Source organism: Phallusia mammillata, chromosome 2 (genome assembly GCF_965637545.1).
Source record: "Phallusia mammillata chromosome 2, kaPhaMamm4.hap1.1, whole genome shotgun sequence".
Classification (NCBI taxonomy): Eukaryota; Metazoa; Chordata; class Ascidiacea; order Phlebobranchia; family Ascidiidae; genus Phallusia; species Phallusia mammillata.
The window spans coordinates 7,634,647-7,648,885 of NC_137253.1; the positions used below are offsets into that span (position 1 = coordinate 7,634,647).

General features: G+C 37.3%; 3 protein-coding genes across 3 annotated transcripts; 1 reads left to right on the forward strand and 2 right to left on the reverse strand.

The window, feature by feature from the left end:
* Window positions 1–221: 221 nt before the first annotated feature.
* Window positions 222–2,693, forward strand: LOC145213696 (ER membrane protein complex subunit 10-like). Its single transcript, XM_080082063.1, has 6 exons — window positions 222–238; window positions 419–605; window positions 935–1,149; window positions 1,773–1,942; window positions 2,010–2,103; window positions 2,480–2,693. The coding sequence occupies exons 2-6, from the start codon at window positions 500–502 to the stop codon at window positions 2,543–2,545; spliced, it is 651 nt and encodes a 216-aa protein (XP_079938189.1). The 5' UTR covers window positions 222–238; window positions 419–499; the 3' UTR covers window positions 2,546–2,693.
* Window positions 2,694–3,285: 592 nt separating this feature from the next.
* On the reverse strand, window positions 3,286–5,820 carry LOC145213694 (alpha-1,6-mannosyl-glycoprotein 2-beta-N-acetylglucosaminyltransferase-like). Its single transcript, XM_080082061.1, has one exon. It carries the CDS (start codon window positions 5,752–5,754, stop codon window positions 4,426–4,428), a length of 1,329 nt encoding a protein of 442 aa, XP_079938187.1. The 5' UTR covers window positions 5,755–5,820; the 3' UTR covers window positions 3,286–4,425.
* Window positions 5,805–7,306, reverse strand: LOC145213695 (ribosome biogenesis protein NOP53-like). The gene has a single exon (XM_080082062.1). The coding sequence runs from the start codon at window positions 7,284–7,286 to the stop codon at window positions 5,994–5,996; it is 1,293 nt and encodes a 430-aa protein (XP_079938188.1). The 5' UTR covers window positions 7,287–7,306; the 3' UTR covers window positions 5,805–5,993.
* Between the last annotated feature and the right edge of the window lie 6,933 nt (window positions 7,307–14,239).

Genomic DNA, 14,239 nt, shown 5'->3' on the forward strand with positions numbered 1-14,239 from the left:
CGGAGCACGTTGTCGCTTGACTGTATATTTGCGTTTGCTAGTCCAAGGCAAAGGAACAAAAATAGGACTTACTCGGAACTTAACTCCGACTACGCGCTTTATACGCTGAGACCTAGACCTAGGTACCTAAGTTATCGTCAACGTTATACCTGTACGTTTGTTGTTTATACATTTGTTTAATAAGCCTTGTTTGACGTTGTAGTTGTTTCAATTTTAACGTACTTTTATGGAATATCTGGTAAGTTTTTGTCAAATTGTTTTCTTATTTGTAAGATATATTACCGGTACATAATTAATGACATATTGGGCGTATGTCGATATCGATACGACACCAGTACTGCGGTAATCAAGTTTTGTAGACACCGACTGACCGGAAACTTGATTTCTATGTTACATGAAAATTCCCCATCAACAACAGCAGCGCGGAAATTTGTGAGTTGACCAAGTGAAAAGTTAGTAAAGGAACGTCGTTAGAAACACGGGACTGAACCGTAGAATTATGTGCAATGTGTTTTATTTACTCGTAATTGTTAGTTGTGTTTGGATTCGTGCAACAGCCCACGAAAGCGGATACAGCCTAATCGTGGAACATGCGTTTGGAGAAGGTGGGTTCGCTTGTAACTTTAAAAAAACTTAACTTTTAAATAGGTAATTAATTATATAACTTAATTTATAAATAAGTTCGTAATTAACTAGGCTAAAACTTTTTTGAAATGCTTCTATTATATGCTATTATATTCAATTATTTTTTGACAAACAATTTTGTGTTTTTTAATATATTTTTGGCCGATCCGGTATGTTATATTTAGCAACTCAAGCATGTATGTTGTAAGTAACAATAAAGTTCTAAATAACAGTTTATACTATTAATAGGGAGTTTTGTCCTAATAACTGTCAAAAGAATGACTTACAAATTTGATATAATTTCTTAAAGGAGAATTTCAGAAGCGGGGTGAAATACTTTTTTCAAATCTGAAAGGTGATGAGGCTTCATTTAAAAACCCTGTTCAACTTTCACCCAGTGAAGTAAGGGAATTGGAAAAAATAGCGAAACAAGATGGCATGTACAAAATTCGAATGTCCACCAAACTACAGGAAGTTTCAAGCAAAACTGAGGATTCATCATGGGTTTCAACCTTTACATATGCAGTAAGGTCCTATTTATTAAAAGCACACAAATTATACTTCGAATTGATTTGAATTTGAGATTATACCAACTTTAGATAATTACTTGGCTTGTATTTCATGCAAATACATTTGAATTAACCTTATTGAGTTGCGCGCTATTTTTTCTTTAAAATAGTGTTAGACCAACGTAAAAATGACAAAAACTGTTGAGACAAATTTGAGATGGGACAAATTTGTAAAAAAACAATTGCAGAATTAATATTGCATGACAGAAAGCCTGCAAAAATGTGACCTCTATGCATTAGACTAGTGGTTCTCAACCAGGGCCCATGGCCCTCCAAGGGGGCCCTGAGCTTCTTCCGGGGGGCTACGGGTGTGGATTCACCAGAAACCCCCACTAAAAGCTATTTTCTTTTTAACATTATTCCGTAATTTAATTGACTATTTCACATAATATTTGTCTATAGTGATGTTTCTAATGATTACGGATTCTTGTTTAATCTATTCGACCTGTTTAAAGCCGAAATTAGTACCAAATTCCAACGAGATTGTCATTTACATTTTTAACAGGGCCACAGGTCCTACTGGGTTTCTTGAAAAAATAAAATATGATACTGTGAAATGTTTTTGTTTTCTGTCTACAGAATCAGTTGTTAGGTACTGACTTGCATCATGCATTGAACATTCACACTGATGGATTGGGAAGTATAATTTCTATCAGTATAGTACCAGTGCCTTGTATCGATTGCAGGCATGACGATACATTTGATTTTGACACCAACGTGATTGTGACCGTTCCTATTCAAGCTCAGTCGTAAGAAATAATGTATTTAAAATATTTACAGCTTCATAAATTGCATTATTAAAATTATAATAAACAGGCCGGACACTGCAGGATTTTTAACTAAAATTGAGGAGGAAAAACGGAAAAAAGAAAAACAAGCAAATGAACCACAGTCATTCTTTGGAAAATATGTAAGTATAATTAGCATTGCTGCACAGAATCATCTATAGGTTCTATAGATTGGACTTAACCAATTGTTACATCACCTTAAGTCGAACATTGTGCTTGTGACATAATCGCATGAGTTTTTTGGTTGCAGCAAAAGATTTGATGTAATTTGTCTGGAGAGGACATAATTACAATGCTTCAAAAAATGTATTACTTAACTAGATGTTTGTTATCATGCAGTTTAAAAGATTATGTGGTATGCAAGTTTTTGCACAAAAGGTTTAGTTTAGGAATTATTTATGAAATCTGCTGATAGCTTTCATAGGAATTGTACTTGCAGGTTTATTGTGCAGTTAATTGATCTCTTTTTACAACATCTAACATGGTTTTTTATTTCAGTGGATGTTCATAGTTCCAGTGGTGTTTTTCATGATGGTCTCAAATGCAGCACAACAACAGCAATAACTTACAAAACTTCAAATTCTGCCTTTGTTGAGTTGGATCTTCTGAACAGTGGATAACTGATGTTGGAATGTCACTAATGCATAGAACTGATCTTCAAAATGCTTTGCAATTTTACAAAGATATGAAATAAACGTGACAAAAACTTTGATTGAATTTTGAGGTATTACCCCTCTTTCATGCAGGGTTGTGACACCAAACTTCAGATTTAGTGGAGTTACACTTTTTAGGGTGGAGTCTGAGTTATGATATTTTTTACCCACAATGAATTCACATTCAGCTTGGATTTGAATTTTTTAAGAGTGGAGTCAATAAACACTCCCTGCGCATAGGTTTGACAACCCAGATCACCTCAAGACTTGTAATATTATTAAGGGTTGTTAAAAAAAATCCATAATATTATTAAGGGTTGTCAAAAAAAATCCATAAAGATTGGAAAGGTCTGTAGTTATTCAGGGAGAGAAACACAACACTTGCATATTTCTGAAAGGGCATTTTAACAATGGTACATCAGTTGTATGCAAGTGTTAATCATTCCAAGTGTAAAGGCACTAAGAATTTCGAACTGTGTTGTATGCTCACCACGTTTTAGGCAACCTGGCACAGTTTTTTAGTTTTGACACATTGTTGTTTAAAACTTTGACAAATGTCAAGTATAAAGTCAGAATATTTATTGGTTTGTATAATGTATTTAAAAGGACTGCTTGAAAATAAACAATACCCTACTCATTGTGACAAACAAATTTCAGTTATTGCGAATTTTTTATTATGACGCGATAACGAGGGTGCATAATATCACACCTAGTACGATACAACAGAGATAAATTTACTTGGTATGATATAATATTTACAAGAAAAACGTATTATTGACAAACAAGTTGATAATACAATCGCTGACGTCACACATTCAACCAGTTGTATTTTTGGTAAAAAACTGTTAAATGCCTGCAAAGGTAAAATTCAACTACCCTTAATTTGCAGGTACAGTACAATAAATTATTAAATTGTTGAGATTGGAGTAACAGTTTTGAAAGCAATGATACCTTTTACCACAAATAATGGAAGACATCAATCTATTATAACAACCGGTGTGAGCACCAGCCATGACTTAACAGCAACCAAAATATTCCAATTTCAACATTGTCAGTATTAGAGCCATATGCAGTGTTTAAATTCCATTATTTATATGTGTGTTTCTCAACTGTTTTGAAACCATGGCGCACCCATAAAACAAACACATTTTTGAGGAATTCCATTGATAACGGGTCATTTCATGTCAACTGCCTAGCCTAGGCCAGTTAACCCACCCCCTCAGATTTTCATCAAATTTCATATGTCCATGCAGCTAGTTACACTGATTTCAAAAAAAAAAATTTTTTAATCTATTAATGCTTGACAAAGTAATCTTTTTGGGTGCACTTGGCCAATTTCCAGGGTGCACAGTTTGAGAACCACTGTTAGTCATGAAAAATACTAAAACGCCAAGGCCTGGTCAAAAGTTGTTCATATAACATGGAAAGTTTTTCTATGCCATTTATAAACAGAAAATAAACTATTTAAGGCACTAGAATACTGGCCACAAAATCTTAACATAGGCAATAAACTCATTACAGCAAAAAAAAACACATACTAAGGCATGTCAACTTTGTTCATCGTGCAACTCAAGTGCTTAAAACCCAATTAAATGCTCAGTTGCGCATTTAGTTCACACATAATCTCTTCAACCAATTATAAGTATGTGCAATAATTAAAAAAGGGGTTGCTTGGTAAATGTAACCTTGACCAATTGGTATATCTGAAGAGTGAAAGTTGAGTAAATACAAATTACCCAGTAGGGCCAGAAAATTGCACTGGTTGAACCAAGTATTTAATTGAATAAGCTACTATCCCCTTGTTGTTTCACATAAGCTCTTGTACTGCTTGCATAAAGTATGGTCCCTTAAATCCCCCCAGCCACCATTAGGTTTAGGCGATGAGGCAGCTGCAGAACTGTCCAAGGCGATATGCAAGCTGTCCGGAAAGAGTTGAGCATTTCGAAATTGACCAATCGCACTTTGAGCCTCTTCCCTAGCATTACAATCACTTTTATGATGGGTCCCACATGAACCGATGTGAAACACACGGGTGGCTTTGAACAGCATGGTTTTAAGGCCATCTGCTATGCAAGTTGATGCTGCTGCCTGCAAAGACCAGTCCCAATTGTAGTCATCGTAATCACACATTTTGTCAGTGCAGTCAACCAGCTTGTTGTAAAAGGCTCGAGTGATAACCATTCCCATGTTATGTGAACTGCTTGTCCACGACTTAATCTCCAAGTGGTTTCCCTCGTTTGAATAGTTAGGTGGATTGTAGTTACCCAACGAGATAGTCTGGCATTTGCTGCACCTTTGTTCCTTTATTTCAAGTGCTGCAGTTAAAGAGAACAATACATCAGGTGCAACATAATAATCCTCTTCAAGCAGTAACACAGGAGCTGTGTTGCCAGCGAAGGCTCTTATGCCACTAAATGCCATGTGAAGTTTCCACATCCAGTGATGTTTAATCTGCACAAACTTGACCTCCCTGTAATGACCATACAAGTCTGGATATTCTGCATTATTGCAGTTTCTCTTTAAAGCTTCAGCCTTTGACCAGTCCCTCTGACAGTCATTTGGATCCTCGCCTGGAAATGATTTTGGATAAAACTGCATTGAGTAAGGAAAGAAAATATTTATATACCGACAAAAATCAATCTTTTTGATTGCCTCTTCATTTTGCCTGGTAAACTTATCCATGCTTAAAACCAACGTGGCTTTTTCTATACCACGAGCATTCTTTAATGAATCAAGAAGCTGTTCAAAAAAGTCCACTCTATCATGTACTTGTACAACAATTATAATGCTGTCCTGCGTATGTTTCCCATATTTTTCTGTATTATGAAAGTCCTGTACAAAATTTTGGCTTAAAACATATTGTCTCATTTCCTCAGGCATTTTATCATACGGCATAGTATTGTCTGATTTTTCCACAATTTCATCATCAGGTGCAACTTCCACAGGTGATGGAACTTTGATTTTTTCGTCTTTGACAACTTTGTCTTGTTGCTTTTTGGTTTCCCTCACAGTGCTATTATTGGAATTACCATATCTCTGGTACAATGCAAACAATGTGATTCCTATTGCACATAGCACAAGAATCTTTAGCTTTGAGCGCCGAAATGCCATTGTTTCCATTTAGATCATAGTTCAATATGTGTTTAAAAAACAACTACACAAAATTAAACCTGCAATGAAAGTTAACATGGGTTAATCGAGAGTCCAAAACAAGCATACCGTATCAATCATTAAAACGACTTTACAAAGCAGTGAACTTTTTTACATTGTTTTCATGAAGTTTACTAATTCAAATTGTGACACATTGATTTTGCCAAGCAGTAAAAAAAATTTGCACATTTTTTAATGACATTTTTGTTTCAAATTTCAATCTCTCGAAAGGTCCGTTTTTCTTGGTATTTAACTTTGTACTTTCGCCTGGGTGGCTTAAAGCGCTGTTTCGGTTCAATGATACAGCGCTTTTGTAAACTCTTGTAGCGGTCAACCATTAAATTGCCCTCAGGTTTGAGCTGCCTTAGTGAGCCTCGAATTTCCGAACTCAGTTGTAAGTCATGGTCAGGTTCTACAAACTTTGTGCTTGACAACATTGGCTGCTTTTTCCTTTCCATCTTTCTTTTCTTTTTAGCCTCTATCTGTCTTTCTTTTTCTTGGATTTCAGACAGAAAAGTTTTGATTCTGTAAACCTCGTTTTGTCGTAATTTGTCCGCCCAATCTTTAGATTTTTCTTTGTCCTCGATTTGTTTTCTAGCTAGTTCTTTTCTTTGCTTTTTGGTCATAGGTTTGCCAACAGAAATATTTATATTATTTAGATCATCATCCTCATCAGTTTCATCTTCATGCACACCACTGTCATTTCCATCAATAAAAAGCCCCTCAGTCAGTTCTTTTTCTTTTGATTCCGCAGTTGCAATAGTTGATGCATCCACCATGACCGATCTTTCAATTCTTTCTGTTTCACGACATTTTGCAAGTTCGCTTTTATGCTCAGCGAGTAAAAGATTTTGATGGTCTTCAAATGTTGGGTTATAGGAAGCCCCAGCATGAGCAACTTCCACAGCTTTCGCATCAGTTGCAGGTTTTGAAAACAGATGTTTTGGTCGTTTTACTTGAGCTTCACCTATGATCGTTTCAGTATGCACTGTAACATCATTCTTACCAAACAGATTGCATGTTAATTCTCGAGGATTGTAACTCCAAATATCCATGTCGTTCGATTTTTTTACACTCTTATTGACCTGTGTTTTTCTTTTCCTTGGATAAATTTGTAATTTTGTCATTAAATTTAAATGCTTTTCCTTTCTTCTGAGTTTGGCAATGTTGCGTCTTGAAGACGGAAGAACTTCATCAGGATTGGGTCTAATTATTTTATCAGCGGTCAGTCTCTTCTCTTTTCTGCGTTGCCTGTGCGTCAAACCAGTGTCTCCGGACTTTTTCTCAATAAAAAACAACTCATGGTTAGCTTTGTTTTTTACAAGACCCCCAGTTCTTTGCTCAAGACGAGATTTATCAAGTCCATCTTCGACTTCGCTAATGTCAATGCGTCTTCTCCAATTTCGTTTTTTATTTTTGCTCCAACGTGGCTTTCGCGTTTTGTCAGATTTATCTTGGGCAGTCATTCTATTCAAATAAAGGGTCACTAATTGAAAAAACATAAACAAATATTAGGCGATAAAATAACTGTATGTCTTTACAAACGCAATTACCACGCGTTATTTAGAAAAACTTTCATTCATAAACAACCACGCAAGCCACGTAAACCCCGAGGCAAAGTATGCGTTTTGAATTCGCTACAGCGATAAATGCGTATCAGCCAACGCGTTCGTTTAGAAAATATTTGAAACAAGGGGTGAGCAATGAATTTTCTTCGGCTTTCGCCAGCACATTTGTTGCTAGTGAGCTCTAGGGTTGCCATCCGTTAGGATTTTCTCTCACATGTCAGGGAATTTAGTGTTTAAATCTGCTTTAGGGAGAAATGTTAAAATGTACTTAAAAGTCCGAAATTAAACAGAAAAATATTTATATACCGTATTTACTCGATTGTAAGCCGCCCTCGTTTATAAGCCGCCCTCGATTATAAACCGCATGTTGAGGTGTTAAAAAAATAATGTAAGCCGCCCTCGCTTGTAAGCCGCACACTGGAATTTAGATACTATTGTTTCATAATACATCTTTGTGTTATTACATAGTGTAACTATGTGCTCATATTTGTTAGTTACGTTGATAATTGTACCCTACAGCAGTGGTCGGCAACCGCCGGTCCGCGGCCCGGTACCGGTCCGCGAGGAGTTCGTTACAGGTCCGTATAATTTTTCAGGTTAAATGCTATAAAACTTTTGCCTATATTTCCCGGGGATGATAAACTAATTTAAGTGTTTTTATTGCTAAATATTTGTAGTTTTTTAATAACCGGTCCGCAATAAAATTTCACTTTCAAAAACGGTCCGCAGCGCAAAAAAGTTTGCCGACCCCTGCCCTACAGAACGTATATAGACGTATAATCTGTACTTGCATACAAGTTTTGAACCCAAAATACGTTAAAAAGTTGAAGTGTAGAAATTATATTGGTATAAAATTAAAATGTAAGCCGCCCTCGATTATAAGCCGCTCAAACGGCAGGTAAAAAACAATATAAGCCGCGGCTTACAATCGAGTAAATACGGTACTATGAAAATGAATGTACCAACGGTAAAAGTTTCTAGTATTTAACTACAACCGCGTCTATACCATGAAACGTAAAGAGGTTAACTGGCGGCGCGCAGGTTAACAAACAAGGTTACTGTTTCGTTTTGCAGTGGGTGTGCGCGCGTCACAATACCTGTTAGTTACTAGTTCTCTAACAATACGCGTTATATACACAAATACAAATCCGCGTCTCAAGAAAACACAGCATTCGATGCTACGTGGGAAAGTGGGAAATTTCATTTGCTTTAACTGCTGACGAAAATGGTTTGTCAAGTGTACCTAATATGCAAGGAACTAACTAACAACAAAAAGTCAAGGGTCGTGAGACATAAAAACGTTTTTACAGCGGCATTTTATTTCAAATTTAAAAAGAGCTTTTGTGGCTCCCAGTGTTTTTTTCTGTGTGAAATTGGTCCAAAAGATTGACGACCCCTGATATATGTGCTTATATTGTTTCAAGGATAGTAAAAGTAGTGACCTTAGCCTAATAAAGTAAACAGAAGTTTAGTAAAACTAAACAGAATCCTCCGCAGAAAGTTAATTGACAAGGATCAGAGCATCATATCTAACGTTTTCTCATGTCGCCGTCCGTGTGACTTTCAAATATTCTAAATTTATTCCGTAATAAAATTGTTTGGATCGCAAAAAAGGCTAACGCAACTATGATAAATTTTGTCAGCGATTGTGTACTATGATAAATTTTGTCAGGGATTGTGTCATAAAATATGGTAACCCTAAGCTAGTCTGAACACGCAAATGGATTTTTTGGTTCGGTTGTATTTACACTTGGTAGCAAGCTGGGCGGCCCTACTGCAATTTTCCAATGTAAAAACGCCCGTTCAATCTATTTCAACCTGTGTTTTTGCATGTTATCGTGGAAATTTTTCTTCAATATGTAGGCAAACAATCGCCTTTGTTTATTACTTGAAAATGAAGTAATGGGCCACTTCTTGTCACAGAATACTCATATGTTTATCTAATTTAAAAAAAGTCTGTCAATTTTACACATCTTAGACTCCTCGCAGTCCCTCTTAAATCGCTTGGCGGACCCCAGTTTGAGAACCGCTGAATTGTAGTAGAATTTCAGTTATTGAATTGAGTTTACTTCGCTTGGTGGACACATAGCGACACAATTGTACTAAAACAATCACCTAGCGGGAAATGGCTGCGTAACATTGAAACGTTGTGGAGCGCCACATATCTTTCGTGCTTTCAAAACGGTTATCTTACTTGGCCTCTAACGGTTGTTTTTTTGTCACACTAGACTGCTTTTTTTTTTTGTTCCCATAAGAAACGCACAAAATACATAATCGATATACGCTTTTTGAAGCAGAAAAATCAAATTGCAATGTAAAAAATATTTTTCTGTCACAAAATTGACTCCTTTTTTCTGTTGAGTCGCTTGAAGCGTGCTTTAACCACCTTCCTAAATGATTTCTCTCTTATACCGTACACAATCACATTCACGGCACTGAAAAAAGGTGGCAAGATTAAAGGGGTTTGAACAAGCAATACCTTTTTAAACGTGAGCAAATAAAGTTGTAGCCTATACCTGTTGGACATTGCCAGTAGGGTACAAATCATGGAGGCTGTGGATAAGAAGTTGCAATTGGTCAATGGCCCATACAGGAAGAACAAACAGACAGTAAGAGGACCTGTAAAATAGATTGATAGTTTTTTTGCAAAACACAGAGTTTTTTTATTGCAAGACGATGCCCATGACCAATTACACAATATAAATACAGCCAGTGATGGGATTCAGCCGGTTCGCACCGGTTCTACAGAACCGTCTCACGAAATTTTATGAAATCAACGAACCGGTTAGCATTACTGGTTCAGAGTTGCAAGTCGGGCCGGGCTTTTCGGGCCGGGTTCGGGTTCGGGCCGGGTTCGGGCTCAGATTTCGGGCCCGCTTGCAATTCTATACTGGTTACTCTCAATGGACTTTTGGTAACAGAACCGGCTAAAAAATATGGCCTTTGTGATAGAACTGGCTGACAAAAATGTAAACCCCATCACTACATACAATACGAAATGACTTACGGTCAAAAATTTAGATAAATGCACTTGCATCATTACACAAATAAAATTTATTTATTGCTCTATTTTAATTACACAAATAATGCTTTAAAGCAGCAAAATTGTACTTACATATAGTTACACTGAAACTTGCAAACATCATAGCAATCGTTTTGATAATCGCAAGCTCTTTCTTCAAATGTCCTTTCGCGTTTGCATGCAAACTCTTCTGAGACTTCTCAAGTTGACGGCGGACTTGTATCACAGTAACCACGAGGACAGTTGTCTACAAATGTAAATTTGTTTCTGATCAGAAATACCGAAAACTTCAAATAGGTCTATTTTAATTTGAAAAACAAACTCCAAACTAGCGTGTAACAAATCGTGTTTGCTGCGGGATTCGAACCCAACGTGGCGCATTACATTCCTGCGCAGAGTTGTCTAATTAAACCCGAATGTACAACCACATTTTTTTAACCACAAATTTGATAATTTGTGGAACTCTGAATGTGGCTTTCCTAATTGTGAAAACAGTCGAATTACCGAAACTTTCATAGCCGTGTTTTATGTATGTAGTCCAGTGGTTCCCAAACTTTTTCATATTTTTTTCAAAACGGTCCCTTTGCTATTATTTCGAGGGCTCGCGGTCCTTAAGCCTAAATGTGTATTTCACACAAACGAATGTTGATTGCAGGATTTTAGCTAGTTATGCAAAATTGCGCATAACAATCATCCAAAGACAGCATGTGACATCACAAACAGTAAAAAAACATTACGATTGTGCGCAAACAATTGCATTTTTTGATAGTTGTCATTCAATAAAGGCAATTGTTTAGCAATGGAGACAGTCGATTCTAAATTCTACTTAGATTTAAACTTATTTAGTGGCACAAACTGACGCCAAATAAGATTATAGAATTACTTCAACCGCTTCGCGGTCCCCCCAAAATTGCCTCACGGACCCCTAAAGGACCGCGGACCCCAGTTTGGGAACCGCTGATGTAGACAGATTGAACCAAATCTGGTACCTCGAAAAAACACCTCGCTACATTGGTGACACCAAGCGTCCAAAAACCTTATTTTTGCGATATGACAGAAGCTACGAACCCAGAGAATGCTGTAGCAGTAACGTTACCTACGTTTTGGACAGCTCAGCCACGAGTTTGGTTTCAGCAAGCGGAGGCACAGTTCGCTCTAAAAAGCATTACAGGAGATCTAACGAAGTACTATTATGTCGTTTCGGCTCTGGATCAGGACACAGCAAATGGTCTTATCGACCTATAGAAAACCCGCCAAACGCCGACAAATACGAGGCAACCAAGACACGTTTGGTAGAAACCTTTTGTTTTCGCGCCCACAGAGGGCCATGCGGTTACTTCACATGCCTCCTTTGGGCGACAAAATGTCATCCGCTTTAATGGATGACATGCTTGCATTACTTGGCGATGCAAAGGAATGTTTTGTTTTCCAACAACTTATATTGGAGCGATTGCCTGAGCGATCCGCGGCTATTGGACCGCATAGCTGATTCGATATGGTCAGGGAATCAGACGCCTACGGAACTCGCATTTTCCAACGTTCGGTACAATAACACTTTTACAGTACAGCAGTGCCGGTCCGCGACGAGTTCGTTACCGGGCCGTATATTTTTTCAGGTTAAATGCTAAAACAGTTTGCCCATGTATCTCAGGGATGATAAACTAATTTATGTGTTTTCATTGTTAAATATTTGTAGCTTCTTGAGGGCCGGTCCGCGACAAAATTTCGGTTTCAAAAACGGTCCGCAGTAGAAGAAAGGTTGCCGACCCCAACAGTACGGCATTCACAGTTGCAGGAGTTAAAAATATGTGCTTTTTAGTTCAGGTTGTTTTAGAACAGTGGTTCTCAAACTTTTTCATATTTTTTAAAAAACGGTCCCTTTGCCATTATTTCGAGGGCTCGCGGTCGTTAAGCCTAAATGTGTATCACATAAAAACGAAAGTTGATTGCACTATTTTAGCTAACTTAGTTATGCAAAATTTGCGCATAACAATCATCCAAAGACAGCATGTGACATCACAAACAGGACAAAACATTACAATTGTGCGCGAACAATTGCATTTTTGATAGTTGTCATTCAATAAAGGCCATTGTTTAGCAATGGAGACAGTCGATTCTCAATTCTACTTTGATTTAAACTTATTTAAAGGCACAAACTGACGCCAAATAAGATTATAGAATTACTTCAACCGCTTTGCGGTCCCCACAAAATTGCCTCACGGACCCCTAAAGGACCGCGGACCCCAGTTTGGGAACCGCTGTTTTAGAATGTCTTCCTAAATTTAAAAGTGGCGATTTCAAGTTGTAGCCTATTCATTTGTAGTTTATTCTTAATACAGACTTCAGACTATTTTTATGATAAATAAATGATTATTTTTTTTACTTACCACCAGAATGTATGGAATGAAGAAAGTTGAAATAATAACAGCCGCCAATTTTTGAGCTTTGAGCGCAACAGACGAAAGATGTTTAAAATGCAGAGTGGGTAAATACAAGAAGTTGGCCTGGTGGTAAGTGTATACCACGTTCTTCCCAATGAGAGCTATAAAACATTCAAACAGGATTAAAAATGTTTTGCAAGGCCCCATAAAATATATTAACAGCTAAATGAATCTTCTCAAATGACTTCAAAAAATGTTTTGGTAATTGTACTTCTGTAAGGTAAACAAGTGGTGTTATATCGCCTTGTACATATGTTTATGTTTTCTGTGTTTCCCGCCAGTAGCCTTGATTCCTGTGTATGACGCAGTGTTGTGCAACCTGATACATTGTCTGTCACACTATCGGTGATTGTGATGTCACAACTATGGCATTGTTTATTGGTATCACTTCTTGTAAGGGAGACCGCCTCGTGTTTATTAGTGACTGGAACTTACAGCGTCTGTATGCGTTTTTTAACTGGTCAATTATGTTTGTTTTTTGTGTAACGAACAGGAAAATTATGCTGTTTAAAAACTGATCGCTTGTATTTAAACGACTCCAGTCCTTTAATAGTTTGTTAAGCGTAATGTCATTGAAATTCTGTCTGTTGCCTTGTCTTAATTTGAACATGTTTGCAGAAACCGCCTTTTGACCCTTGTTCGTCGTGCTGCCGTACTTTCGAGCGCCATCACTCGGCCATATTGTAAATAAAGGAGTTCGTTATATAGCTCTTGAAGTTTGAGCGCAAGGAAAGGCGCGTTAAAGACAGTTTTAGGACAAGCGGTCGCCCCTGCTGTGCTGTCTGGAGCCGCATGGAGTCACGCCTTCCGATAACAAAAGACAGCGCAACAAGTGGTATGGTTGACTATAGATGACATGTTTTGGGTAATGTTTGCTCTAAAAACAGTTCGTCAAGTTTGCAAAAGTTTTGGCAGGTTTATAGTTACACTTCTTACACCCCTTCAACTTATGGAACAGACAAATCAATTGCTATTTTACTTATGTGAATTCCGGTATACAAGCGCCAAAAAATTTAAGCAGCAAAACAATAGTGTGGTCTGATTTTCTAAACAATTTGTAGGTTATAATTTTGTACACAGAATTTCATGAACTTTATTTGAAGTAGCATCAGTTAAAAGTTATGGTGCCTTACTTTTAGGTTTTGTGTTTTCTGATTTGACCAAAATGGTTTATATATTTTTATGTGCATAGTTATGCGGGTAGAGCTAACGCAGAAACTCACAGTACACAGGTTTGCTAAATTCCGGTAAGGTAGCGCACGCAAATACTTTAAATGTCATTTGTGTAAAACAGCAGTCATAAAAACCTGATCGGGATTCGTCCCCGGGAGTGTCCTAGGTTCGAACCCCGTGAAAAAAATGCTGTACACAAAGAAAATGCTGACGCTTAGGGGCATTATGGTTGGTCTGAGGTTTCATAACAA

What these genes read in the sequence shown, in the direction of transcription:
- LOC145213694 (XM_080082061.1), bottom strand. Translation starts at nt 5,754, where the DNA reads ATGGAAACAATGGCATTTCGGCGCTCAAAGCTAAAGATTCTTGTGCTA.
- LOC145213696 (XM_080082063.1), top strand. Translation starts at nt 500, where the DNA reads ATGTGCAATGTGTTTTATTTACTCGTAATTGTTAGTTGTGTTTGGATT. An exon ending in GTTCCTATTCAAGCTCAGTC is followed by an intron (nt 1,943 to 2,009) that starts GTAAGAAATAAT and finishes TATAATAAACAG; the next exon opens with GCCGGACACTGCAGGATTTT. An exon ending in AGTCATTCTTTGGAAAATAT is followed by an intron (nt 2,104 to 2,479) that starts GTAAGTATAATT and finishes TTTTTATTTCAG; the next exon opens with TGGATGTTCATAGTTCCAGT.
- LOC145213695 (XM_080082062.1), bottom strand. Translation starts at nt 7,286, where the DNA reads ATGTTTTTTCAATTAGTGACCCTTTATTTGAATAGAATGACTGCCCAA.